Source organism: Dermacentor variabilis, chromosome 4 (assembly GCF_050947875.1).
Source record: "Dermacentor variabilis isolate Ectoservices chromosome 4, ASM5094787v1, whole genome shotgun sequence".
Classification (NCBI taxonomy): domain Eukaryota; kingdom Metazoa; phylum Arthropoda; class Arachnida; order Ixodida; family Ixodidae; genus Dermacentor; species Dermacentor variabilis.
In genome coordinates, this window is record NC_134571.1 from 137,664,202 (window position 1) to 137,691,446 (window position 27,245).

General features: G+C 44.8%; 1 protein-coding gene across 15 annotated transcripts in view; it reads left to right on the plus strand.

The window, feature by feature from the left end:
- The window catches only part of LOC142579831 (mediator of RNA polymerase II transcription subunit 25-like), a 125,936-nt gene that overhangs the window by 40,016 nt on the left and 58,675 nt on the right, over positions 1-27,245 (plus strand). For 12 of the 15 annotated variants that reach the window (XR_012827472.1, XM_075690419.1, XM_075690428.1 and 9 more), the window contains exons 13-16: positions 2,638-2,783; positions 10,664-11,003; positions 20,704-20,718; positions 23,396-23,440. Coding sequence is in view for 14 of the 15 variants with exons in the window: in XM_075690419.1 (XP_075546534.1) it covers positions 2,638-2,783; positions 10,664-11,003; positions 20,704-20,718; positions 23,396-23,440 (546 nt within the window). In the remaining variant the exon portion in view is untranslated. The remainder of the gene's footprint in view (positions 1-2,637; positions 2,784-10,663; positions 11,004-20,703; positions 20,719-23,395; positions 23,441-27,245) is intronic. The other 3 variants (XM_075690429.1, XM_075690431.1, XM_075690426.1) reach the window with 2 other exon arrangements.

Genomic DNA, 27,245 nt, shown 5'->3' on the forward strand with positions numbered 1-27,245 from the left:
TCTTATCGTAACGCCAACACGGACACGACCGCGTTACAGCCTACGCTAGCCAGCTCCTGACAACTGCATAGCGCAACTATTTGATTACCGAGCGTGAATGTCTTACTCTCGTCTGGGCTGTTTCAAAGTTCTGCCCATATTTATGCGGCAAGCCCTTCTCAGTAATCACAGACCATCATGCGCTCTGTTGGCTTTCATCGATCCTACTGGCTGGCTCGTTCGTTAGGCCCTCCGACTACAATATCCCTACACAGTGACTTACAAGTCGGGATACCAACACTAGGACGCAGATTGCCTCTCCCGCCACCCAGTCGAAGACGCGACCTCTACGTCTGATACTAACACCGACGCCTGTATTCTCTCTGTTTTTCCACTGCTCCATGTCGCCAACGAGCAGCGCCATGACCCATCCTTCTGTATCATCGATCGCCTGGAATCGTCACTTGCCGACAGTTCCCTTCGCTTATTCACACTTCAAGATGGCATACGCTACCGCCACAACGTTCACCCCCAACGGCCCTGCATTACTCCTTGTCATCCCTAAACACCTTTGCTCGGCTGTTCTCCACGAACTTCACGACCTCCCCAGTGCCGCTCACCTGGGTGTGTCACGTACCTACGACCGGATCCGCCGACGCTTCTTTTGGCCAGGGCATGCTCGCTCCGTTCAAAGATATGCAGCTGCGTGGGAGAAATGCCAGCGACGCAAGACACCATCGACGCTCCCTGCTGGGTACCTTCAACCACTTGACATTCCCGCAGAACCATTCTTTCGGGTTGGTTTGGACTTACGTGGCCCTTTTCCTCTTTCTACCTCTGGGAACAGGTGGATCGCTGTGACCACAGATTACGCCACACGCTACGCCATCACCTGAGCGCTTCCTACAAGCTGCGTTGGAAATGTCGCCGATTTTCTTCTACACGACGTGATTTTATTAGATGGAGCCCTGCGACAACTTCTCACAGACCGTGGCCGGACATTCCTATCAAAAGTTATCGCGGACATCCTGTAGTCCTGTGCCACAAGGCACAAGCTATCCATGTCATATCATCCGCAAGCAAATGGCCTCATGGAGCAACTCAATCGCACTCTCACAGACTTGCTCGCGAAATATCTCTTCAGACTACACTGACTGAGACCTCGCTCTACCGTTCATCACATTTCCTTATAATTCGTCGCGCCACAGCACAGCCGGTTATTCCCCATGTTTCGTTCTGTTCGGCCGAGAACCAGCACTGCCCCTCGACACAACCCTCCCTGTTCATGCGGCACTGACCAGTGAATATGCACTTGACACCATCGCCCGCTGTGCCCACGCCAGGGAAATTGCCCGTGACCACCTTCTGAAATCCCAAGAGAGTCAAAGGCGTTTGTACGACCAGCGACACCGAGATGTGCACTTCCTGTCTGGTTCTTTGGTGTTTCTATGGTCTCCGTCACATCAGGTTGGCCTGTCAGAAAAACTGCTGTCTCGTTACACAGGCCCATACCGAGTGCTTCATGCCTAGACTCTCGTCACCTACAAGATCGCCCCTGACGCCCCATCTGCTTCCCAGTCCAGTGATATCGTGCTCATTACATGACTGAAGCAGTATCACCCTCCCACTGATGGCATTTGGACGCTCCGGGACGTCGCTTCTGCTGCCGGGGGATTATGCTACAAGCGTGTGGTATTTGATTGTTTGAACAAGGCGCGTGGGCACGATCACTCGAGAAAAGAGGAGGAAGAACGCACTGGACTCGCGCTGTGAATCTAACCAGTCAGCGCTGCAACTGCTGTTGTAAATATAACCTGTAAATAGTTGCTCATCTATTAACTGTCTTGCTCGTCTACTGTCTATATGCTGCACGTTTTCGCCCTTTTATTGCACTCTCTCTGAGTTCCATTTTTGACAGGTAAGTGGATGATCATGCTATTTCGGTTAAGCAGTACTACCATTTAGTATGTACTTTATCCGAGCTCCAGCCAACAATGGTTTAATGAGGTTTCACTGTACCTTAGTTGCCAACACCTGAGGAAGCAGCACAAATTAGGCCTAATGGCCTGTTGGCTGTTGAAGCCGTGTTTGGGTCCATAGGCAACCATACTATGTGCATGTGGACCAAGTTCATCTGTGCACTAGACCGACGTGTAGACAGAATGCTCCGATACAGTCTACATGTGTTTCTACGGCTAGTTGGCACATTCTTCACACATGATATTGCGCTTTCCAAAATACATGCTGCTTTTGTCAACGTTCCATCTGTCCACATTGCATTATCGTTCTGATCGGCCTTGCTGACCAATAAATCTTGTAACGACAGAGACCTCGCGTTGTGAAAAGGTTGCACGTGTTAAGGCGGCAACCACACTGGGTCTTTCGCCAGATATACCGAAGATTCAAGAAATCAAATAGTAGGTATTCAAGTTGCGAATGAAATGATTTGAGCATTCACTGTACGATTCGTACTCGTATATTCGATTATTCGCACACCTCTGCTTACCACTTCTACATTTCAAATAAAACAACAAACAATTTCCCCTGTGCTTTCCCTTGCTTCATTATCTGTTGGCTTGCTACGGTTGTAAACAAAGTGTGTCAATCATTTTTTATCGGTCACAATCTGCTCATCTGTCTATCGCCTTGTTTCTACAGGCAGGTCCTGGAGTGGGCCTGAAGGAGCGGCGAATAGTGTGGCAAGGCCAAGTGGAGTACCAGGACAAAATCCCGGGAAACCAACGCAATGTCTACACTCTCCAGTGCAACATCTCCACCAGCGTCATCAACGGCGAGCCCGAAGTGTGCGTACTCATCCTCACTTCTGTTCTCTTAATGGTAGCTTCACACAGCCTTCTGCTCGAGTACTTGGCTTACACCTCGGTCAGACAGATATATTTACTTCATTGTCACTTACTGTCACTTTGAACAAGTGTGCTTCACATTAGTGAGCACCATGTTGGCGGCTCAGCGACAAAATGTCCTTCGGAATTGACGGGAGGGGTGATCAGTGGCTACAAAAAAAAGTACTCGACGTGATTAGTTGTACAGTTGACTTCTGTTAATTTGACCCTGATAGGACCGGTAAGATCTATCTAATTATCCAACGGGTCAGAATTAAGCAAGGTGAAGAAAAAAAAAACTGTAAAACACACCACTTTCGGCAGTACAGTCGATTCCCTTTAAGACGAATTCGATGGGACCTCAAAAATTTTGGGACCTCAAGAATAATTGGCAAAACGGTAAACGAAGTAGGCAAGAAACTAGCGCACTTGAAAGATCAAACGATCTTCTGTCATAGCCAGGCGCGTATAGAAAGAGCAAATCAGCAACCATAACCTTACGCATATAGAATACTGCACTTGGTGCTTCTCAAATATTTTGACGTAATGAAAAACGAGAATTTGTTCTACTTTATTATCACACTCCTTAAAAAGTACCAATAAGAGTGTGCAGTACATAGCTATTGTGCGGCAAAACAAAATTTAATTATATTTCTGCAGCATGTTTGGGCAGACGTGCAAAAATGAAACAGCAGAGTGGCGCAGAGTCTGCCGCTCGCTTCGAGCAGTCAGAATAATCCCTTCATAAGTTCTTCAGTTCCTCCACTGCTTCTCGACGATGTAAGTGTTCACTGTATATGCGTTCACTGATTATCGAAAGTGGGGTGCAGATGCTTTGTCCCAAACTGTAACAGCGAATATAAGTCCTGTACGGAATTCTAGAACTTTCAAAGCTCCAAATGACCTTGAACGCCTGCAATAATGTGGACGAGAGCTATAGAAAGCGAGGATCGAGAACTGGCAATGAGCGACTACGTCTGCTAAAAGCATTTACCTGGCGGAATGGTCAGCAGGCATTAATACTGCGCTGACTTTGGAAGTGCCGTGCAGTCATCCTTGACCAGCCGAAAAAGTCATTGTTGCTCCATGGGGCGGTACTGGTCAGCCTCGGTCTCATGGCGCTCCAGCCAGCTTAGCGAGAGCACGTTGTAATAGTTCCCGTCTCGTTTAGCGACAGGCACCGTGTTCAGCTAGTGTACTCGAGCTATTGCTACCTAGAAATACATGTATCTTGAATCTGATGCAAGAACGGCACACTGGCATCAAGCAGCCATGCACGACCAGACGACAAGAGCACTCCCTGCGTCAAATGGATCCTCTGCATCGCTTCGAAGGGTTTGACAAACCGTCACGTGACCATACGTCAGGTGTCCAGCATTCAGCAGGGGGGGCTGTCACGACGTCCGCCGCCGCACTCCTGCATGAGATTATGACGACGAGGAAAGGAGCCGAGTTGCACCTCCTAAACTATTCTTTCTCTGTAGTCTAGGTGTACCGAGGGACGATAGCTTCTTGTGTGCTATTAGCAGCGAGAATTTGAAGTGGCGCCCTCTTGCGAGTGATGTCACGGCCATGACGCCGCTCATTCCCTTTGCGTATGCTTGGGGTATGAGTGGCTCGAGCCAGGCACTTACCGGGGCGCCTCCCCCCCTCCTCCCTTCCCACCCAGGCCGCCACTCCTCACACACATTCCTAAAGTGCCGCCAAATCAATCTTGAGACTTGGCAGCTATTCGGTGGTCATGATTTTGCTGCCATTTTCACTCCTTTTGGATGGCGGTAGTGATGGGCATCTCCTGGGGTGTGAAGGCCAGTTTTCTCGTCGATTCAGTGCCCGCACGAGAAACTCGAGATGGGTTCAGTTGCCACCATCTAGTGAACTATCACGCGCATGACTGTTGCTTTGTTATTTATTTCATGATACCTTACAGACCCCATGAGGAGCATTGAGTAAAGGGGACATACATCACAGTGAAAAAGTTGTACGCACGAATACTGCAAAGATGAGTAGAAATAATCACTGCAAAACAGGGTTACAAATGCAGGGCTGTGATAGTAAACAAACATTGGATAAATTTGTATCAGTTAGTTCAATTGTAGCAGTTAGTTCAACCTTCTTTGTTTAGACTGATCCAGGGACCAGGAAAGGGATTCGGTTCGTAGTCTGCTGGTCTGTATGCTCGTGGAATGAGCTTCAGACGGAGAAAATGCCAGTTGTGTTTAGCTTTTCCTTTTGCTTCATTATTTCCTTGAGTGACAGCTCGCTGCAATGCTGGCAAATCCTCGGGACCATATACTGTACTCGGTATATGGGATAGCTAAGGTGGGAAATCAAATAATGCCAAACAGTGTCCATCATCAAACCCTGTGATAACCGTTAAACCTATAAGCAATATGACTGTCACCTGTTACCTGTTACCTCGTCTGGTTTTTCCCTAATTGTACAGCACTTTTTGTACAAAATTTGCAACTGTAAACAAGAGTCGCAAGGAGTTGAGAAATTAAGCGATCTACTGAAGGAGAGAGTAAAGGCAACAGCCGAACAAAAATTAAATGCAAAAATTAGCAAATTTAACCATTGTTCGTAAAAATATTTATCAATCAACATCTTTTTATTCAAAAAGGAAGTAGAGAAAAGCCTCCGGAAGTGGCAAATGTTTCCGTGCATTTTGAGCGATGCTTCTACAGTGAACAGTCGAGCCACCTGACATAGCCACTTATCTGCTGTGCTTATGTGGGTGTTTTTCTAACCTTCCGCGGTGGGCGTAGTGTATCTTGAACCGCAGTGTCCTGTGCTCTATGCAGTTGTATGGGACTGACAGCCACACATCATTACGCAACTTCCCAAATAACAATACGAGTCGGATTTAGCACTTAACTTGGTAGAGCAGTAAATGAGGGATCCAAAAGAACTGTGATTGTTCTGCAAATGTATATTTCTCTTTAATTCTTCCAAAGGTAATTCAAGAAACGCTACTAGAAACCTTTATTTTACACTTTCACTTGTTTACTTGTTCGTCACAGTGTTCTTCCTGCGCATCTTTCCTGCACGTGTCCATTTGATATGGTTCTTTGTTTTCCCAGCAAAGGAGAGGCTTATCTTACTGGCGTACCTGTGAGATACACCTTATTTCATTTCTATTTTGCAGGTTTGCACATCTTTATGGTGAATGCTGGGCATTATTCAGATTTGTATCAGTAAAGGTACCCCCCCCCTTATTTGCATAGAGAAGTAACCATGGGTTAAACCCCCCCCCCCCCCGAAAAAAAAAAAAGAAAAGAATCCTGGGTATGTGCCTCTGCTGCCATGCCTGAACCACAGTTTCTTCTTCAAAGCGCGTGAGTCGAGAAAATTTGCAGCTTGGATATCAGAAGCTATGTAGCATTGAAGGGGTCTACTGGTTTTACAATGCATATATGTGCCGTGTCTGTCCATAAATTTTGCCTAAAAAGAATGTCGGAAGTTTCAACATGCAAAGTTGTGTATGATGCTTCGCTAAACACTTAACATTCCCTTAGTATTTAGCTATGAGAGACATTGCATTTTACATGGAAGAAAAATCTTGGTAATTGGTGTCAACATGTTATCTGTGTTAGAAGTGCACTGCCCAGCAAAGCTGTTATCGTTATTCTTATTACCCTGGTGAGTTGTTCTTCTCAAATGCGGCCACTTTATTAATGCATAAAAGAAAGAGTTAGGCATGTATTCCTTTATCAAAAAGTTCGCTGCTACTTTCATCGCTCTCTGAAACAGGCCTCCAAAAAAACGAATTGCTCATGGCTGCTAGCACGACGGCGCATCGTGTAGAGTATTTACATAGCCATAGTAGCAGTCACCTGAAAGAAAAGTTTCATGGTTAAGATAGAGAGTCAATAAATTGCAAGCGATGACAAGTTCCATGGTGGCCCTCAGTAGCCTTTATTAACAACTTGGCACACCCCCTCGCCGAATGGTAGAACAGACTTTCGTTATGGCAAGGCGTGCATTGTTCGCGAAACCCATTAGGTGATTATAATTTCGAATTCAAACCATGAAGCAATTTTTTACAGCGCCAATTGCAATGCCTAAATTGATGCTCAAGGTACTACGACGCAGCTTAGGGTGCCTAGAAGAGAAAAACTCAAGCACCTTCTGCCTCACCATATCTCGAACCAGTGTTAATTAACTATACAAACTGAGAACTATTCGCTTCGTCAATACATATAAAAGAACCTCATGAACCTTCATAAACAAAACACCACAAGCCTTGCATATTTCACGTCATTTTTGACCGTCCACTGGGGAATTATGATATCTTCAGTATGTCCCACACCGCTAATGATTGACCCTTCAGCTTCTTTCTGGCTGCAGCCAAATGGTCCAAAAGGCATATTTCACTAAAAGATTTCGGCCAAGCAGCCTGTGTCAGATCATCAAACAGATTCGTCCTGTATATTCCTCAAGCAACAAGCGCCAGTAAATTTTTCAAGTGAGTTGAACATGTAGCACGGAAAAGGGAATATATATTGATGCATTCCTTTTCGTATTCTGCAAATGGCTGTAAGCCTTCATTAGCTTTACTTCAAATTACCACCATTACACACGTGAAGAACCGCCTAATTTTGAGAAGCAGGTAAAACAGCAAGTGGTGCTTGTAGAATCTAAACTGCAGTGTTATTTAAGTCCTCGTGTTACTGCCGAGCATTTCTGTGAATAAATGCAAAAATTCGATATTATACCATGAACTACTCCTCGTGAGCAAACGTGTTTTAGCAGATTAAAATCAAGATATCTGTTGTAGAAGGCGTATATAGCCAGCATTTGGGACATACTTGTTGCACCACGGCAGGTATGGTATCATAACTGAATTCTTATATGCTATGTTCTTGCGGTTGTCGATCCATGCATGAAAAAGCCACACTAGGCTGTTCTGTGCTCTTTAGCTGGCACTGTAGCGTTGCCTTTGAGAGCTACATTGTTGTCTAAGAAATAAGCTCTTCGAATAAATTCTCGCGAACGAAGACGACGTAAAAATATATTTGAGACAACTGCTATAAGTATACAAGCAGAGAGAATGAGGGTGAGCAAACGAAAACACTGCAGAAAGCGTCCAGACACTGCCCATACTGCAGCAGACGACAAGCGCAAGTCCATGCCCTGACGTCATGCGAGCGGCGCTCGCAGCACCGCTGTAGTTCTCGGGGCTAATAGCACCCATACGCTTGCACGTCGCCTGCGTTCACAAAGTGAAACGTCACTAACTTTTTTGTTTCCTCCTCTTGCTTTCGCCTCTGTCCAAGGGCAATGTGCACCATAAGCCTCCATTAGGGTGCCTGCATCCGTGCATCCCCGGGCGTGGCGCATCGAGGTGACCTAGCCTCCAGGATCGATAGCAGTAATGGTCAGAAAGATAATCAGCAATTTTTTGTTAATTATTTGATTATGCATTTCAGTTTTCTTTTTTTTTTTTTTTTGTTGAAGTAATGTCCGCCTCTTCGAGTACACCAGCTCATGAACGAGAATTGTGCTATCTGCCACAGACTGTCTTCAAGGGGCCCCTCACCAGGTCTGGCCATTTTGAGCTGACAAGCGCAGAGCATACAATGCACGCTAACGATCGTGTTTGCAAAGTATTACATTGCTATGTGCCGCGGAAAGGTCTGAAATTTCAATCCTAACGCTGTTTCCCTTTCCCTCATGGTGACCTTGCTCCAAGCCAGACGGTGACGTACACATGTTCCTGCACCTACGTACTCGTGTTTGCAGTTTGACGTCATTCATTGAGATACGTGACTTTGAGAATTATTCATGGCAACATCTGTTATATGTGTGGTCTGCTGCTTGAATTGACAAATTAAAGCTTAGAGACACAGTAAAACACACAAACCAACTCTCTGCATGTTTTTGTTTTACTTTGCACCACAGCAAGAAATATGTACTTCCGTTTCGTCTGCTTGTCCCCACTGTCATGCAGTCACGCACACAGACACCGAAACTATGTCATTCTCTGCCATTTTCCAGCATGGGATCATGCTCTGTGATTCACTTATGTCTGCCTCAGTATTCGTGTAGCACTGACTTATAGCGCTAGTCAGGTGTCCTCGTGCACTGCACGAAATTAGACCACCAAAACAGCTCGCACGCGGTGCCGTCAGTGGAAGTGTGCCGCTCTGCAGAAAAGCGCGGAGAAAAAAAAATGAAAGCAGGGCCCAGATGTATGCGTCACATGATCCTCGAGGTCCAGTTTTGGAGAACACAGGGAAGGAATTTTGTTTGCGGAGGCTAGACGGGCCAAGTGGAGAGAGTGTTTTGCTTGGCACTGGAGCTCGCCTGCTGAAATCATGGGTTTGCGGCACTGAAATATTTCTATCTCAGCTAATAATGAGCCGATTTGAAAACCTTTTGTGGCAAAACACTACCTAGAGGACATTTAACAACTTCCATCATATAACCAAAATTTGCTATGGGGCCTGGTGAGGGGCCCTTTAAGCAGATTCTTTGTTTGCATTGGGTGTATGGAAAACCAAACAAACGTTCCCCTGTTGTTCGTTGTATGTGAGAATTCGGCTTAACTGAGTGCATCCTTACGAGCGTTCACTGCATTTGCCCGAATCTAACATGCCCTCAGATCAAGCCCGCACCTACTTTCTGTGCTTCCAAAGTGGAAAACTAATTTAGAAATGACATTGAAGCTTCTAAACAAAGTAAACGCGCACCCAATCTTTTAGAGAGGCATATGAGGAAGGGTCTAACATGTGTAGCACAATGATGGCCGGTTTCCTAAAGTCAGCTTCGCCGCACTGTCTCGTAAAGTCAGCTTTGCCTAAATACACGGATGTTATGCAGTAAAGCATATGAACACCGCAACGGCGGTTATTGTTTTGTATCTGATTCCACCACGCAAGCTATTTGCAAGCTATTGCAAAGTGCAAACTATTACAAAATGCAAACTATTGCAAGCACCTGAGATCGTCTCTTCTTTTTTCGTCCGTGTCAAGTTTGTTGTGCTGACGGATCATGAAGCTATTTTCGGCCCATTTTTCATGAAAAAGAGGAAGTGTGCATTAGAATCCCATAAATACCCCAGTCAAACATGACGAGCTACAATTTTTGCTTGAAAACCTTCCTAGGACTGACTGGTCAAGTTCAAAACGGTCCAGTGAAGGCCCATATATATGCTTGCGTACTGGCCGGGGCCTTTGAATGGGAGCTAATCAAATGAGAAACAAGATATCTTGAGTCGAACTAATGGAAGTCTGCTGTATAACAAATGTTTCAGCTAAATGTTTCATGCCTATATTAGCATGTAATGAACATATATGTGAACATATATGATGTTATATCTGATATTCGTTATCCCTATAACGAATATCAGATATAACAAAGGTATTCTTTGTGTTGGATGCAAGTTCGTTATAATGAGGTTGTACTGTACTTGGGCTCAGTATGCAAGGGGCAGTTCCAGGCTAAGTTTGAATTATTCATTTATTCAAGTTAAGAGATTTTGAAATATTGGGATTTCACTGTATATATATCTTATTATGAAACTTACATTATCTATCTTGTAGTATGCTGAAGTTTGTACTGTATAAAGCTGTCTGCTTGTCAACAACCTGTTACTTTTACTTTGCCTATGTCCAAGTTGCACATGGTGTGCTGGAGGCCAAGTCAGATGACTCACGTCATCACTTTTCGTCTTGGCAACATGACAAATTGTGTACTCGTGTATTGTCAAATAAACGCATTTTTCATTGTCATATTCGTGAAAATGGTGCACGTTCAGCAGCAACGGCATATCTTTCTTTCTTCGAAAGGTGGTTTTCAAAACTAAAGAATAAAAATGTCTCCGTGGCCCAATGCAGGTGCGCGGACAAGTGGCCGCCAAAGCTGACCCTGCAGCTGATGCCACGGTCGATGCTGATGAACGTGGTGCTGGCGGTAAAAAACGCATCGCGCTGCGTGGTGCTCTCCTTCGAGCCAAACGAGCACCTCCTCAAGCTGTCACGCTTCATGACCTCGGCTTGGCTCGGCCTGGTGCACTTTGCGAGCCCGCCAGCTGACATCAAGCTCATGCTAGTGGTGTACATGTCAGAGAAGAACCTGTTCATGGGCATGGTGGCCAACGACCAGGAGAGCCTCTATGGGGCCGTCAAGCAGGTCATCGATACGCACCGCAAGCAGCAGCAGTCCAAGACAAAGATGGTGAGCGGTGTGGCCTTGGCCTCTGTGACCTCACGCTTGTATTCCAGAGAGAGATACAAAACTTTTATTGAAGACTTAAAAGAAAGATTTGGGTGAGGTCCTTAGTCCAGGGCCCCAATAGCTCCTGCCAAATCTGAGGCCCCAATGTACCTGCATTTGCTGGACCCCTGGGCATCCGTTATGCAGCAAAACCTCCCACTGTTATAAGGTTTGGATAGGAGAGTAATAGGAGGGGTATCTGGCCAGTGGATGCTGACATTTTATTTTAGCGTTGAGAAAATTAAGTTGAATGTCGGAGACGCTGTTGTACGGACACCTGTTGCAGTAGGAAGTTGTGTGCAGGATGTTGATGAAGTGGAGGCTAGGGGAGGTATTGGGCCTGCAGTTGACTTACTGAGCAACAGTCATCTGCCATTTTTCTGAACATTATGTTCCTCGCACCTTCCTCCCATTGCTCATGCTTTGGCACAGTTTTAAAGCGTAAACATGGTGCCGAAGGCAGGAAATAGTAGTTTGTGATGGTTTCAGTAAGGAACAGAGGCAGGTAAATGAGCTCTGAGGCTCAAAAACAACCTAAAGACACCTCTTGAGGAAGTTTCAGTACACCAAGCTAAAGGAACACATTCAAATCAAATCAAAACACCACAAGAATGTTGGGGGTACAGCCTAGAAGAATATACGAACGCTTAGCTAGAGGTCGGTGCCTTGTACAGGCAGTGGGGCAAAGTGGGATGTTAGTTCAAATGTGAGCAATTTGGGAAGTTCTGTGATGCTACAGGATAAGCTGATGAAAGATAATGCTGTAATACAATTTCAGTGTCTTATGGCTAGCACAAAATCCAAGCTAATCTAAGGCATGGGTTAAAACAAGGACTGCTCAGTGGCTATGGTGTTGGGCTGCTGAGCACGAGGTCGCGGGATCGAATCCTGGCCATGGCGGCCGCATTTTGATGAGGGGCAAAATACGAAAACACCCATGTACTTAGATTTAGGTGCACGTTAAAGAACCCCAGGTGGTCGAAATTTCCGGAGTCCTCCACTACGACGTGCCTCATAATCAGAAAGTGGTTTTGGCACATAAAACCCCATAATTTAATTTTAATCAAAACAAGGAAGCCAGGGGCCGTACAAAACATGAAGTTGTAGAACACAACAGCTGGCAAACCTATGCTTATCTTCCCTGTGCCAATGGCAGAGAAATTAATGCATTGTTGGCCAATGGCCTTTGGTTGATCGCTCGTGCTTAACCCTGTAAAGCCTAAACATAGTTTTACGAGGGAAGAAAAACTAGAATGACCTGTTCACCTTTATTCCTGGCCATTTTTACAAAAAGAAACAATGAAACTTTATTTGAGTAAACACTTAATTGGTGGGGTGATTAATTAGTTATTTGTTTGCTGAACTACTCGCAACTGAAAAATCGCTCCAGCATGTCAAAAACACTGCAATATATTATAGACTGTTTAATGCACATCTACCGTATACACTGGAGTGGGGATTTGCACTCATGTAACAGCCGCACCCTCAACTTATACACCATAGAAAAGCAAAAAATGAGGAGAGAGAAAACCGTGAAGCTACACTCCAGGTTGCCAGATTAAGTGACCAATTCTGATTGGTGGCAGTGCCCAATTGGGCAAGTTTCATCATGCATGCCACCCCACCGCAGCAGACAACAAAGATTGGTCATGCGCAGCTTGGCCTCCAAAATTGGGAGAATGTTCAGTTTAAGCTACCATGTTGCATGCAGCCTCCTTTCGGTATCTGCTGTGTGGCACCATTATTCACTACGTCCATACTGTGGCCTGCGTTATCACAGGAAGTTTTCAAATTATTTTGCACTTGTTGCTGCCTTCCCGGTGTTTAAATTTTGCAATAAGAATACATTTTATGGTACGGATCGTTCAAAGTAACGCTTGGCACTGTTCCTTGCCTGGTTTGTCAAGGCAAAAAGTGATTGCTGTTTTCTTTTGCACCCCTCATCATAGCAGTGTCCAAAAAATGGTGGCCATGATGTCAGCACATATGTACACCACGTGTGGTACAGCGAATTGCAGCCTTCTAGATTGGTGTCCGTTACCTTCAGAGCTGTTATGTGGCCACCGTAGGGGGCATGGACAAAGGCAACTTGGCATGTTTTTGTTCTTAAGCAACTAGGCAAGTAACAACGCCAAATGTGATATATTTGATGATCGAGGCCCTCAAATGTAATTTTTTGGTGATATTTGGGCAATGGTAAGCACAATATCTTTCCTGTATTGTTAAGATAAAAGTGCAGGTCACTTTACTGTGCCCAGTGGGTGCAGCAGACAGCAAAGCAACCGACACTGTCATTAGGGGCCCCGCTTTGGGATAGCCGGGTAGTGATGGTGGTGGGGGTCTTCTGACAAAGCATAAGACATGTGAACCGAGTTAAATGATGACGCAAAACAGCGCTTGAGTTTCATCATTCTTTAACCCAATCCACGTTTCTCGCACTGTTTTCACCTTTCTGATGTGGGCTCTCTCTTTCTTCACTTGGCTTGGCTTGCAACACCCCGTGTGAATCTGCAGTTGCACCATCTCTAAGAATATGTACTTGCCTTTGCTTAGTGGCTGGAAAAAATTTACGCACCACTACTGCTGGCCAAAGCCGCAAACTGAAGTGCAGTAATTCTTGTGTCCACCCTTGCAACAGTTAAGAAAGTAAAAAGCAGCTTAGCCAATTACCAGCAGGAATTTCTAGACTGCACTACTAGTTATCTCACTGCTTGTAGCTGCTTGTAGCTTTTTACACATTATGATATTCTTGCAGATAACTTTTCCACTACCATGCAGTTTCTGGAAAAACGATCTAAATATACTGATTGTTTTTTATTGAGCCAAACAAACATATGCGCAAAGTGCCGTATTTACACGATTGTAAGTCGACCTATTCTTTAAAATTGGAAAATCTGAAGTGGGGGGGGGGGGTCGTCTTGCAATCAAAACCAAAACATGGCACTGCCAAAAAAATGCAAGACCAACAAGATATCAGGGGAGCTGCAACGTAGTTATAATTTCATGTTTGCTCTATGGCCCTACCCGTAGTTTTCACTACCCGGTGCGTTTGTTCGCTTTTTGGAAGGGTTTATCAACATTTTTTAGGGTTTTAAAGCGCAGGCAACACTCATGGGGGGTGTCGATAGTTGATGGAAGTGCCGCTGTTCCATTCGCGGCGGCACCCCCAAAACCATGGCGCTTGCAAGGAAGTTCATAGAAGAGCAGACGCCGCGCACATGTTTCTATTTCCCTGTAGCTTATATGGTAGCTCAATGGTAGCTTTTAGTTTGATGCGTTTGACTCGACTGCCAGCTACGAGCTACTTCCATGCTTCCTCAGTCGTCATGAGTGCTCCAGGACCACTAAACATTTGGCCCTCATTCACAGCAGCGTTCAAGAGGGCTGCCGTCCTTTACGCCGAAGAAAGAAATCGCTGCGCAGCAGACCACAAGTTCGATGTTTCCGAACAGTTAGTGGAACAGTGGCGACTGCAGTGAAGCAAAATTTTCACCTGTGACGGCAAGTGAAAAATTTCTCACAGGCCGAAATCGGGACGCTTTCCGGAGCTGTAGGTGAAGCTTGTAGAGTACGTCGCTGAAGTGCGTGATCGGTCCCTACCAGTGAAGTGCGACATGGTCATGAAACAAGCCTGGATCTTTGCCTTTAAAGACCTGCTCTGCCGTAAGTACAACGAGTGGCTGGCGGCAGAAGACCGGGAACTTACGCCAACCGGATCTCTCAAAAGAGCCTCCCTGACGGCTGCATGTGGTTGGGTGCATTCGGCGTGGCCTACTGTTCCACAAGATGTCATAGTGCGGTCTTTTGTCAAATGTGGAATTTCGCTGGACGGCGACACACTGTGGGACCAAAGCAGCGATGACGATTGCAGCACTAGCGAAGACAAGTAGTCCACTGACCATGCCACATACTAATAAATTTTCGTTATGGAATGCACCCTCGGGTATGCTCTTCCTTTTTTTTTTTTTCTGTCACACGATATGGGGGGGTCGACTTACACTCGAGTCAACTTACAGTCGTGTAAATACGGTAAAGGCCAAAGAGATGGTTCTGAATATAATTGTTCCAGAGCAAGGCCTTGTAAAAATGCCATGAGAAACTGATTACAAAGTAGGATTTGCTCCTGTACTTTCAGAAACCAGTTCCAATCAACGAAAATCACCAGACAATAGTGCCATTTCGAAAAAATGCTTTGTAATACAAGGACATGCTGTTCTCAAAATTGGATATAATTCATCGGTACAGTCGAATCCGGATATATCGAGCCCGCATATTTCGAATTATTGGCTATATCGAACACGCAGATTACCCCCTTGAAAATACTATGTAAAAGTATAGGACAATTGCGCAGTATATCGAATTCCATTTTCGTCGGACATTCGATATATCAAACGCCGCGCCGCACCGCGCCCCTGGAAGGTGCACTTTTCCCAAAGACATTCGTGTCCGGTCCTCAGGGGAAAAATTTCTGCAGTCAGTCAGCAGGCTCCTCCTCTGCACATGCGCGGCCGTCGCCTTGCGATGGAGATGCAGAGCCTTTCCCCTGTTCTTGTGCCCCACCGGCGCGAGCTCTCTCGCTCCTCCTGTACCGTCGGCGTGTGCATTGGGCAAGGCCATTGAAGCTCAACGAAGAGAGTGTGCGGAGACGCGGCGACGTTTCCAAGCCACGCTTCCTGGAGAAAGGAAGAGAGAGTGAGGGGTCGGCACGGTCGCTGCCAGAGAGGGCTCAAAAAACTAAGCATAGCGAAGCGGCACCCACAGCGCCTTCGAAGGCATATTCCACTGATCTTTTTCTCCGCTCTCTTCTTTCTTTTCCCTTTGTCGTTCCTTCACAGCCGCGCTAACTGCCGCTCGAACGTTGGTTCTTTATTCTATGAACAGGCTTCGCTCGGACTGCTCCATCTCCGTATCGCGCGTTTTCTTGTGTGTACCTGTGTTTCAACGTGCCGTGTGTAGCATGTATGATTGCGGTCATCTGGTGAGCTATGGCATACGCGGACATAAAAAAGAGGAAGAATCTGGACTTTGCAAGAAAGTTTGAGGTAATCCAGCGTGTCGAGAACGGAGAAAAGTCCTCCGTGGCAGACGCATTCGGCATTCCGCGGTGTACTTTAAGTACGTTGTTAAAAAATGAGCAGGACATCAAGCTTAAAGCAGGTGATAAAAGTCACTCGGAAGCATATCGTGTGCGTCCTGCTGCTTTTGGCAAAGTGCAGAAGGCACTCTATACGTGGCTTCTTGAAATCCAAGCGAAAAATAGTCCCGTGGATGGCCCGATGTTAATCGAAAAGGCCAAATGGTTTGCTACGGCTCTTGGCGAAGAGAACTTTTGCGGTGGCACTGGATGGCTGCAACGGTTTAAACACCACCGTGGCATTGTAGGAAAGGCCATTTCAGACGAAAGGATTTAACTTTAGGTTTCAGCGGATTCCATCACACGTAGGAATTGATGGAAATGAGGAAGCTGACGCCCTTGCACGCCTAGCGCTGACATGTGTCCCAAAAGTGAAAGCTCCAAAAGCTTTTAAAAACTCTAAGGGTGCAATCCGCCTTCACTTTAGAGAGATGCACAAGAATCGACATGAATCCTGTGTGACTCATGGATTTACACGCAAACAAGCGACACTTTTATACCGCATCAGGACCGACTTCGCGTGCACCCCAGCTTGGTTATTCAAGACTGGGCTTCGTGCTTTCCCACTCTGTGTTTTCTGTGGTGACATTGGCGACATCGAACATTTCATTTGGCTACGCCCGCAGTTTGACACAGAAAGAAAAGCGATGGTCGACAACCTACAAAAGAGTGGTCTTACGCACAGGACTCTTGAAGGCACTGTTTTCCCCGGAGGGCCCGCGGCATTCAGGAAGAGAGCGCAATGACTGCTGATAGCCTTCCTGCAAGACACGGTGCTCATCGACACCTGGTGACACACCCCTGATCTCAACTGGAAGGAGGATCAGGCGGAACAATTGCTGGCCATGTATGCCAGGCTAACCCCGCCTGCGTCAACATCACCACCACCACCACCACCTCCACCTGGGGCTGTCAGCAGCCAGGAGATGCAGCAGTGGCTTTCTGAGGAGTGGCTGAAGATCACTGCGAAGTTTTCGCCTGCAAAAATCTTCAGTGCAGACGAAACTGGTCTCTTTTGGCAAATGTTGCCGAATAAGACACTCGCTTTTTGTGGAACCTCATGTTACGGCGTTAAAATGAGCAAAGTGCGTGTGTCGGTACTGCTTGCAGCCAACATGGACGGCTCGTGCAAGCTACGGCCATTCGTGATCGAGAAGAGCAAGTCACCACACTGCTTCAACAACTGTAAACAGCTTCCCGTCCGCTACGGCTGTAATAGGAAGGCCTGGATGACATCAACTTTTTGTTGAATGGCTGCAGGCTTGGGACGCTGAGTAGGGCAAGTCGGGCCGCCGAGTTTGCCTTCTGGTAGAAAACTGTTCGGTCCATCAAGTGACTTGCAAGCTGCAGCACATTGAACTGAAGTTTCTCCCGCCGAACACCACAGCGAGACTGCAGCCCCTCAACCAGGATATCGTAAAGGCATTCAAGGTAGGCTATCGGAATCGACTTATTCAACGGCTCCTCGTAAACCTCCGCATGGGAACCGATCTCAAGATTGACCTGCTCAGCGCGATCCAGATGATTACCGGCGCTTGGGGCGACGTGAAGCAGGCCACAGTAGCCAACTGTTTCGGCAAGGCAGGCCTTGATGTGGCCGGAGATGAATGCCCGGAAGCTTTAGATGACGATGAGTTCTAGGAGGACGCGTTTCACGACTTATCCCATTTTCCCGGCGCCGTCCCGTCCGAAGCTACTGTTGATGACTTCATTAATGCTGACAGCGAAGTTCAAGCGGTAGCCAACCTCGCTGATGAGGACATTGTGGCCGGAATAGCTAGCGTTCAAGACGGCGATTCCAGCGACGACGAGGGCAACTGTGTTTTCGAAGAAACGCGTCCATGCACAGCCACTGAACTGGCGTCAGCGTTCAGCCTGATTCGGCGCTGTTGCGGTGAAATGGAAGGCACTGGGCTCTTGCACCTGGACACTCTCGAGAAGATTGAGACTAGTGTTTTCAACTTCATTTCCCAGAGGAAAAAGCAGCCCAAAATTAGTGATTTTTTTTTTCGTGAAATAAACGCTTTCATATTGTGTGCACATGCTATGTGATTCGCGGCTGTTCCAATCGGTAAGCCACAATTTTTTATGATCGCGAGTGCTTTTTTGGCCTATATCTGTATATTGAATTTTCGCTATATCGAACTATTTTCCATTCCCCGTCGAATTCGATATATCCGGGTTCGACTGTATACCCTTTCTTCTCTTGGGGCGCCAGGTCACATGCAACATGGAAAAGACACACGTGTAGTGTAGCTCAACTAACAATGTGCGGTTAAGGCGAACTTGTATATCTAGATGTTCAATTCGCTGGGAAAGAGTTACCGACATACCTGCTAACTCTCTCGAATTTTGCAAACGTTGCCTCAAAGTTTCAGAAATAGTAGTCTATTTGTGAAAAGCTTTGCTCATTAATCTCCAAAGTTACTTTTGGAAGTCTTCTGATGGTGAACGGACACCAGAGGGATATTCGCTTCGAGCAAGTTTATATTAGAGCATACAAAACCAACAAGAGTAAGGTCGCTGCAAAGGTTCTACTTAATCTCAAAATAATTGTGCTGCATATCAGTTTGTTCTTTCTTGAATGCTGCAGCTAAGGTAAATCATCATTAATAAAGTGTGTATGAATCTCACAAAAGGAGTGTGCTTAGGGCAAACTGAAAACAAAAATAATGTTTGTATGGGGGGCGGGGCGGGGGGGCGTGCTTACTGGATTTCAAAGAACTTTAAAGTTCACAGGCTTGGCAGGTATGGTTAATGGACATGGTTTTAAACACTTTAGTTAGAGGACCCCTGAAACACTTCGGTCAAATTTTGTAGACTCGTAGGGTACAGCTAAAGTTAATCATTCACACCACAATTTGTGTAAAACGTCTCATATTAAGAGAGCTACAGACGATTACAAGTTACCCTCCTCCATAGCCATGCATTTTCTCTTCAACTCATTCACCGAGTGATCGGGGCTAAGCTCCGCCTTCACTGGCTCATCATTATGATGGCACATCATGTCGTCGACTTCCGGTTCTTTAGGAGCACGTGTGCAAAGCCTCTCCATACTCTCCGGCAGCTGCTTGGCAGTCGACCACAAGGGAGAGCTATTGAAGCAGCATGCGTTGCAAGCATTCTGTCGCAGCACCGAACATGTCTGGTATTCCGGTAACCACACGCGAGCTGGGCATTTCAACGAAACAGGGGAGGCATAAACTCCAACTGATGAAGGAACTTTAGTGTAGACGTACGTAAGTGCCCTGGTCGGTTTACACAGTGCAGCCACCTGGTGGCGCAGAGCTTAGCCAGCCAAACAAAAAGCTAATATTGCTCTAACCAAGTGTAAAACATTTTAAACGTTTACAGAAACATGTTATTGATTGCGATCCTGTGAAATATTTACACCAGCAGCAAAGAAGAATACACTTTGTTGCTGCTACTGTGTTTGGTTGAGCACTGTGCCACCAGGTGGCTGCACCATGCAGACCATTCACATTTGTACTTCTGCTCATCCCGTGAAACGGCACGGTCAAACGGCCAGGCACTGTCCCTTTACACTTGCATTTACCCCGACATCGTACTCATGAAACGCTATTGTGGTAGTAATCCTCCTATGGTAAAGTGACGGCAGCAAACAAGCAAATCCTGGTGCCGATCGGATAGCAACAGTCCGGTGCGCTGGAGCCATTCTGCTGATCCGCTGCCTTGCAGAGGGACACGATGTCACAGCTTGACATACTGCCAGTCGCTACGTTTGCAGCCCACAATGCAACAAAGGTGAATCGTGGTGCTCGCAAAAAGACTGAGACTGACACTGACCACAGAGCTTTCGTCAAAACGAAGCACGTTGTAACACAAGCAGACGACACTTGCTGTACTGAGAAATTGTTCTTGTGCATGCTCTTTCTGTTACTTACTTTTTATAGAAGCAAATTAACTCACATTCCAACTATTACGAACAGCATTTGTTCACCGTCAAGTTGGAAAAAATTATCGATGACATGCCCTTGGTAGCCAGTCAAATAGCTCGCCCTACTGACTTCATTTGGGGGAAGGACGTCAAATGGGTAGGGGCGGCTGAAAATTCAGCCGAGCAGCGTGCTGCGATCAGCAGCGATGTAGATTTTTAAAACCTTATAATAAATCACAAGCTTTATGCAGAGCACTTAGATGCGTCGATCAATGCTTGACTGTATTTTCAGTGTATCCACATGGTCACATCTCTAACACTCTAACAACTCAGTACCTTTGTAGAAAACCGTCCAAATCATTTCAATATCCCTTTAACTGCTAAGCAGGTGTGTTTGCTGCCTCGAGTACTAACGCTTCTTGCAGTTCTTGCGTAAATTTTGCTGACATTTTTCACCTTTTTTTGCGCTTTTTCACTTGTCTTGGAGATTGAAGAACAATGAAAGCAGTAATTTCTTGCCGAACCTTAACACTATTTAGGCTTGACTGTATTTTCAGTGTATCCACATGGTCACATCAACAGTAATTCTGTTCTCTGTTTCCTTCCCACCCGACCTTAACTCATTGCAGGTGCACTGGGAACCAGTAAGTGCGTCTTACTTTTCATACTTAAGTCAGGACATCGGCAAGCGAAACCTATCCATGGCTGCCACCAATCTTGGCCATAGATATAGTGACTCACTCTTGGGTTCCCATGTGAATGTAATATATGATGTGAGTGCCTCCCTGAAAGTGAGACACATCTTTCATAAGTATTTTGTAGCATAGAGAGGTGGGCGGCAAGAATTGGAGTCCAGCTTGTTGTGCCACATGGGCAAGGTTAATGTCAGTAAAATCACCTTCACATTCTTAATGCCATTTGCCTAAAGTTGCTGCTACGTGCGTCTTTTTAATGACATTAAACATTGTGCTGATGATAGTTGCACAGAATACAATTTTGTTGCCAGTCGTAATGTTGCCCAGAAAGAAATGTTCTCTTAGCAGGCAATATTTCAAGAAATTCCACTAAAAGAACAATAATGGGAATATTTTATGTAGAATTGTTTCACAATACTTCAGAAATGGTTTTATCATCAGTAGCTGTAACTGCTAACCTAGGTGTGCAAATATGCATTTGACAACCAAATGAGTTGTGAGAATGTTTTACACCACAGATGGCATTAAGCTTTAATGCCATTAAGCATGTCTGGAACTGAATGAATGGCATTAAAGTTTAAGTCATAGAGCAGTTAATATGCTCTACTGATGCAGCTATCTTTAGTTAAAGACTTGATTGCACAACATGTGATGATGGGGGCCTTGTTCGGCAGGCAAACAATGATGTAGCTTGTGGGATTGACACCAATGGAAAAGGAGTATTGAGAAATGCAAAGGCGAAATAGAACCGTATAGTAGTGCGAAAAAGTTTATCGGAGAGGTAGGAGACAAACCTGAAACAGCGGAGCAAAATAACTGCACCATTTCTTGTATATGTTTGCCATCTTTGTAGATTGAGAATAGTTCAACAGCAGCCAATGATATCAAGATGACTCTTTTCCTTTCCTGATGTCAGTCCTTGTAAAGTGTAACAGTGTAAAGTGTAATTTTTTACGTATTTTTTTATATGTATTAGTACGATTTTTCTTATAATATTATGGTTCCACACACGTGTCACTGCTAGATATTCCTTTCAAGCTGCAGTCTGCACTATCTAACCATTTAAGCCAAGACAGTTTGTAGAAGTGCTTCCAGTTATCACAGTACTGGTACATCTGGCAGAAGTGACAGTTATGACAGGGCAGTCTAAAATATGCGACTGAAGTTATTAGAGCCCATGTTTGTCAATTACATGTGATGAGATAAAGTGAAAGCCTTAAGGGACACTAAAGGCAAATACTAAGTTGACGTAGAATATTAAAATACCATTCCAGAAACCTCGCAGCACTTGTTTCTCGACAAGAAAAGACTTAGTTTACGAGGCAACTGTGTCTGAAGAGTCTGCATACCTTTAGCACAATTCAAATCGCCCGCCCCCACTGCATACGCCATAACTGCCGTTTGTTGCCGTCGGGGAGTAAAACGATGTCCGACAGAAGGAACTACAGTTTTCTACATAAAACGCCATTGTGCGGCCTTGCAAAAGCCGAGCCAAAACACAACGTTGGATTCGCGTCTGCAGCTGCTGTTGGTGAAGTGGTGCGGACTGTTCGGGAATCTCGCCACATCACATGGACGTGGCATTGTCTGCTCTTGCAGTTTGTGCGAGTTTCGCGAGCCAGTGAAGCCAGCGCAACACTATGCACTAACGAAACTGCTGAAACGTGAAAGTGCAGGCATCTCTAGAGTGGAGAAAACTAGACCTTTCAATCGCCCGCATAGTTGCCAAAGGTCAATGAGCTCTTTTTCTAAATATCAAATAGAACTGGAGAAGTAACATTTTATTTCGTCTTATAAAGCTATGCAATGATTTTTCTATTACAAGTGATTGAGTACTGGTCACAGAATTATAACGTGGAGTGCCTTTGTCATCGAGCTAGTACTTGAATGTCGCAGAGGAGTCTTTAATCGTAGCCTGCATTTACCTCAATTTCTCGAATAGTAAAATTCTGATCGCGATAAAATTGATGCTTCAGACCTTCTCAAGCACAACTCTATCACTAATATTTGCCTTTAGTGCCCTTTTAATGTACTGTTCATTGCCACTGGAACTCCAAGGCCATTGCAATTGAGTGACTTCTTCTTTAAGGTACACTTAATATTAAGGACACAATCCTGCTTCTCAAGTAAAGGGCACATAAGGTACAAATATGTGCGCAAAGTCCTAAGATGAAAGTAGCACTAGGCATGCATGTGCTTGAGCTTGGCTTTAGGCTCGTGTAAGCTATAATATAACTAAAAATTAGCACAGGGCAGTCGCTTGCAATTTCTAAATTTTGGGCCTCTACCCATTACATTTCTCGAGAATGGAATGAGTATGCTTACGGTATCAGCATTTCTGTAGCGCCCATGTCTAAGAACAAATGCCAAGGAAGTTTATTAGAATTACGACCCTTGCCAAAATCTCAAACCTAAACTTGGCATAAACCTTTCATTTCTTTCTTTCCTTTTCGAAAGAGGAGGGAGGGATGCATCAGAATGCTTGTTCCTTTGTTGTCACGTATGACTGCTTTATCATTTTGTTTGGAACAATTATTATTTTTTATTGTTTTTGTTTGGAGCAACTAATACTTATGAACTGAAAATTTTGTCTCTCCATCTTAAAAAAAAAAAAAAAAAAAACCAGAATTCAGCACCGCCCATGTGTGTAACGCCAGCTCCTGTTTACCAGGTAAATGTCTGCGCACATTTCTCTCTTCCTTTATTTTTTATGTAGCTTTCTTGAGGTGGAAGACAAAACTCTGCACATATTGGGATGGAGGCGACTCTTGCAGTACCTCAACAAGAGAGTGGTGTTCTGCCACTGAGCACAAGGTCATGGGTTTGTTACCTATCCGCAGGGACCACACCTGCCATTGCTGCTGCTGAAGCTTCAAAACAACAGCAAATAATGCATTGTGTAAACTCCTGGTCGGCAGACCTGCCTTGCATTGATGCACTTCGTCATCATGCCCTCACCTAGGGTACAGACAATTGATTATACGTATGCATAGCTTGATGGTAGCATCAAAGGCCAACTGCAACAAAGTTTCACTTTTAGTAAATTGGTTATAAATATGTAAGTGCTACTGGAGCACATACATGCATTGGTTATAAAAAGTATGTACTACTATTGGCGGCAAAGGTGCAGAGCTGGTAGTTGTCTAGTTATTATCAGCTGCTAGCAGCTTAGCAGACGACGCATGCTCCAGGTGGTTAGGGGATGTGGCATAAATGCCAACAAATTGCCTCTGAAATTTTCAGCGCACCACAAGCACCCCTTGATCTCGGAGATCATGCCTAGTTGGTTCTGCGTAGTTTCTGACAAGTGGTAATGACTTTATTTTTTCTTTTTCCCCTCCTGATTTGGTATTAAACACATCCTACTTTTGCTAGATTTTCATGATGCAGCCACTTGTATTTTAGGTATAAAATTTTTCGCAGAGGCTGTTAGATGTCTGCAATATTTCAAACTAGGCTTGTTTCGTAGTTTTGTTGAAGTTGGCCTTTGAGGGGCATTCGCACTTGCGATTGACAGAGGTCACACGAGTGACCGTTACTGGCAACCAAGAAGCAACTCGTAGCAACCATTGTTCATACTGGCAAGACCGACTTGCCCGTTTCCAAACCAAAATGTCTCGAGATTGATGTTGTTTGGGGGTGATTTTTGCACCGAATATGTTTGGCCCTTCATTTTTAAGCCATGTGAAATACAGGACGATATGAGACATAGCTCATTGACTTCTAATAAGCAAAGGCTTAGGTGTACAACGGATGCGAAGCTCAAAGTATAAAAAGCATTTATGATTGCTGTTCAAAGGTCGCAGTCACAGGTTTTCATAAAATAGCCATTCCAGTGTCTAATCAGTGTGTGTTTCAAGTTGCTCACTTTTTGTCACTTGCTACTACTATCGATATCGGGTATCGCTGTCACTGTAGTTCATACAAGATAACTCGAGAGGCTCCCTAGATAGAAAAAGCTTGGTTATAAAATTTTCAACACATTTCGCAAATTAACTGCTGTGGGTGTAGTTGTTTGAGATGGTAGCTTTCCATTGCATTAGCAAAAGGGGGGAAGGTCCTTAAAGATTGGGCTCTTTAACCCGTTAAGGCATGTTGATGAACTCAGCTCGTCATAGGCGGTCGCCACAATTTTGGCTTATGACAAACCCACCCTCATCATGGGTACTTCAGCACTTTCCAAATGGTTTCTTGCATGCAGACATCACCAACAGTGTTTTCTTTCTTCCTGTATGCAAGTATGGTGTTAGGCACTCTGCCATCATTGCTTCTTTATTTATGATTTTGCACACTTTTCACAATCGCATTTTTGTGTTTTAACCTTGTTATTGAAGCATGTCACATGAAAAAAAATGGGCCATTATGTTAAATTTTTTTTTCTCAATAAAACATTCTAAGAGGTCACGTAATTATGATATCATTGATAGGAATGACATTTTGCTGCGTAGAGACGTCTCTTAACATGCAGCTTTGTCTTTCCTGCATTCCTGTTGCTTGCCATGGGGCGCATGATCACTCAGCATTTTCATCTTTCAGAAGTATGCTAATTTGCCATTCTTCAGCACTCCTATAAACAAGAACTCTTGAGAGCTCCATTGTTGGCTCTCAGCTGCCTTTGGCTGCTTCCTCTTGCTTTTCAAGCAGCCACTATAATAACTACTAGAGTGTTGCCCTTTCGGACTCACTTTGAGAACATGCTACAGTTACTCAAGCCACGTTGAGACACAAAACAAGTTCCGCATAAACAACTGTTTATATAAGTAAAGAAATGCTGCTGTTAGTTCTGCACTAAGTTCCTGTGTGTTTTAAACAAGGGTACCTAGATGAGGTGTATTTTGCAAAATGCATGTCACACTGGCGCTGGGCAGTATTTGATGCACTAAAATTGCGTTAGACCTGACACAATTCACTGCATAGCGCTGGCTGGCCCACGGGCAAGGTATCCTCATTAAGTGGTGAAGAAAACACATACAGAAAGGAATAGCCATAAAAATATGGACAATGTATGTAAGAAATAAAGCTGACTTTTTAAATGTCAAACTTGGAGAGCCTGTGGATTGGTTGAATTATCCAGGATATGAAATTTTAAAAATAAATTATAGCATTACACTGTCACTTTATTTATCACAATAATCTAGGATCTATCATCTGCTGCCACCAGTTTTTAGAAGAAGAATGTTTGTAATTGCATGATATAGGTTAGCATATTTAGCCATTTACTGTCCTAAATGCTTACTTTTGTTTCATGAAGCAGAATAGCTTACCATACTCTGGGAAGGAACTGCAACTTGTCTGCACAGATTACTTAGATGTTTCGACAGCCCTTCCCTTTCTAGGGTCGCCCACTGTTGATTGTTCCTTCACCCTGGTATTTTTTGTCTGGTGATTACTGCAACCCTATGGTCACTCTTTGGCCATACCTGAACCTTGCAACGTGCGAAAAATTCATGCATCATCATCACTACAAACTGCACCATGTTTGCCATCCAAATGCCTATTTACACTTGGAATTTTAGGATGGACTCTTGGTCTTGCTTGTAGGTTACTTTAGGGTGCTCAACATGCTTTCAGCAGCACAGGTGTTTGTATCCCCTCTTCCCTTAAATGGCTAGCTGCATAGTTATCAAGTGATAGCTCTAAAGTTTAGACACATGGCCAAAAAGAAAGTGACAGACCGACTTTCTTTGCAGCCTTAACTCTCGTACTGCAGTGAGCAGTTAACTTGACATTGTGCTCGCTCCCTCCGCTTTTCGCCCAGACTGCATCTTCACTTTTGTTACCTTTACGTGCAACAGTAGAGGAAAGCATGTTACCCGAACTTTCTTAACAAAATAAATTCCGCAAAATCCTGCAAGCCGTACCAACATTTGCATCCACCAGACTTTACCACAATGTTACAAAGGAGGTTTAGGAAAGAAAGCTCTCCAGTTGCAAAATTCTTTGGGGTGTGCAAGTTGAACCTGGCACAATTACCCATGTGGAGAAGTTGCTCTACCAACTGAACTTTCCTTTGATGAGGCAGACACTGAGGCTGTAATCCTAGCTTTGCGCTAGTCTGGTAGATGGCAATTTTTCTTTCCATTGCCCATAATGAATATTGAGCGCATGCCGTAGTATTTATGACAATAATAATGGAAGTATCGGCACACTGAAATGAGTTGCCTTTTACTGGGGCTGTCAGGCATGCTCTCATTAAGCAAGAAACTTAAATGGTACAATAGGTCAAACATTGTGCTAGAATTGATGACAATAGGTAAATTGCATATGTTAAAATAAGGGATAGCTGTAATTTTTCTGTTAAAAGCATACAGCAAGCTGTTACACTTCCCTAAAATTAGACCTCAAGAATTGGAGTGTGATGCTTTTGCTTCTTGAGAGAAAATGTGCGCACCTTCGCTCTGCGACTCACATGAAGCAGCAGTGCGCTGATTATAGGTAGTCCCATAAGGTGAAACCCACGATGTGTACCTTCTGCC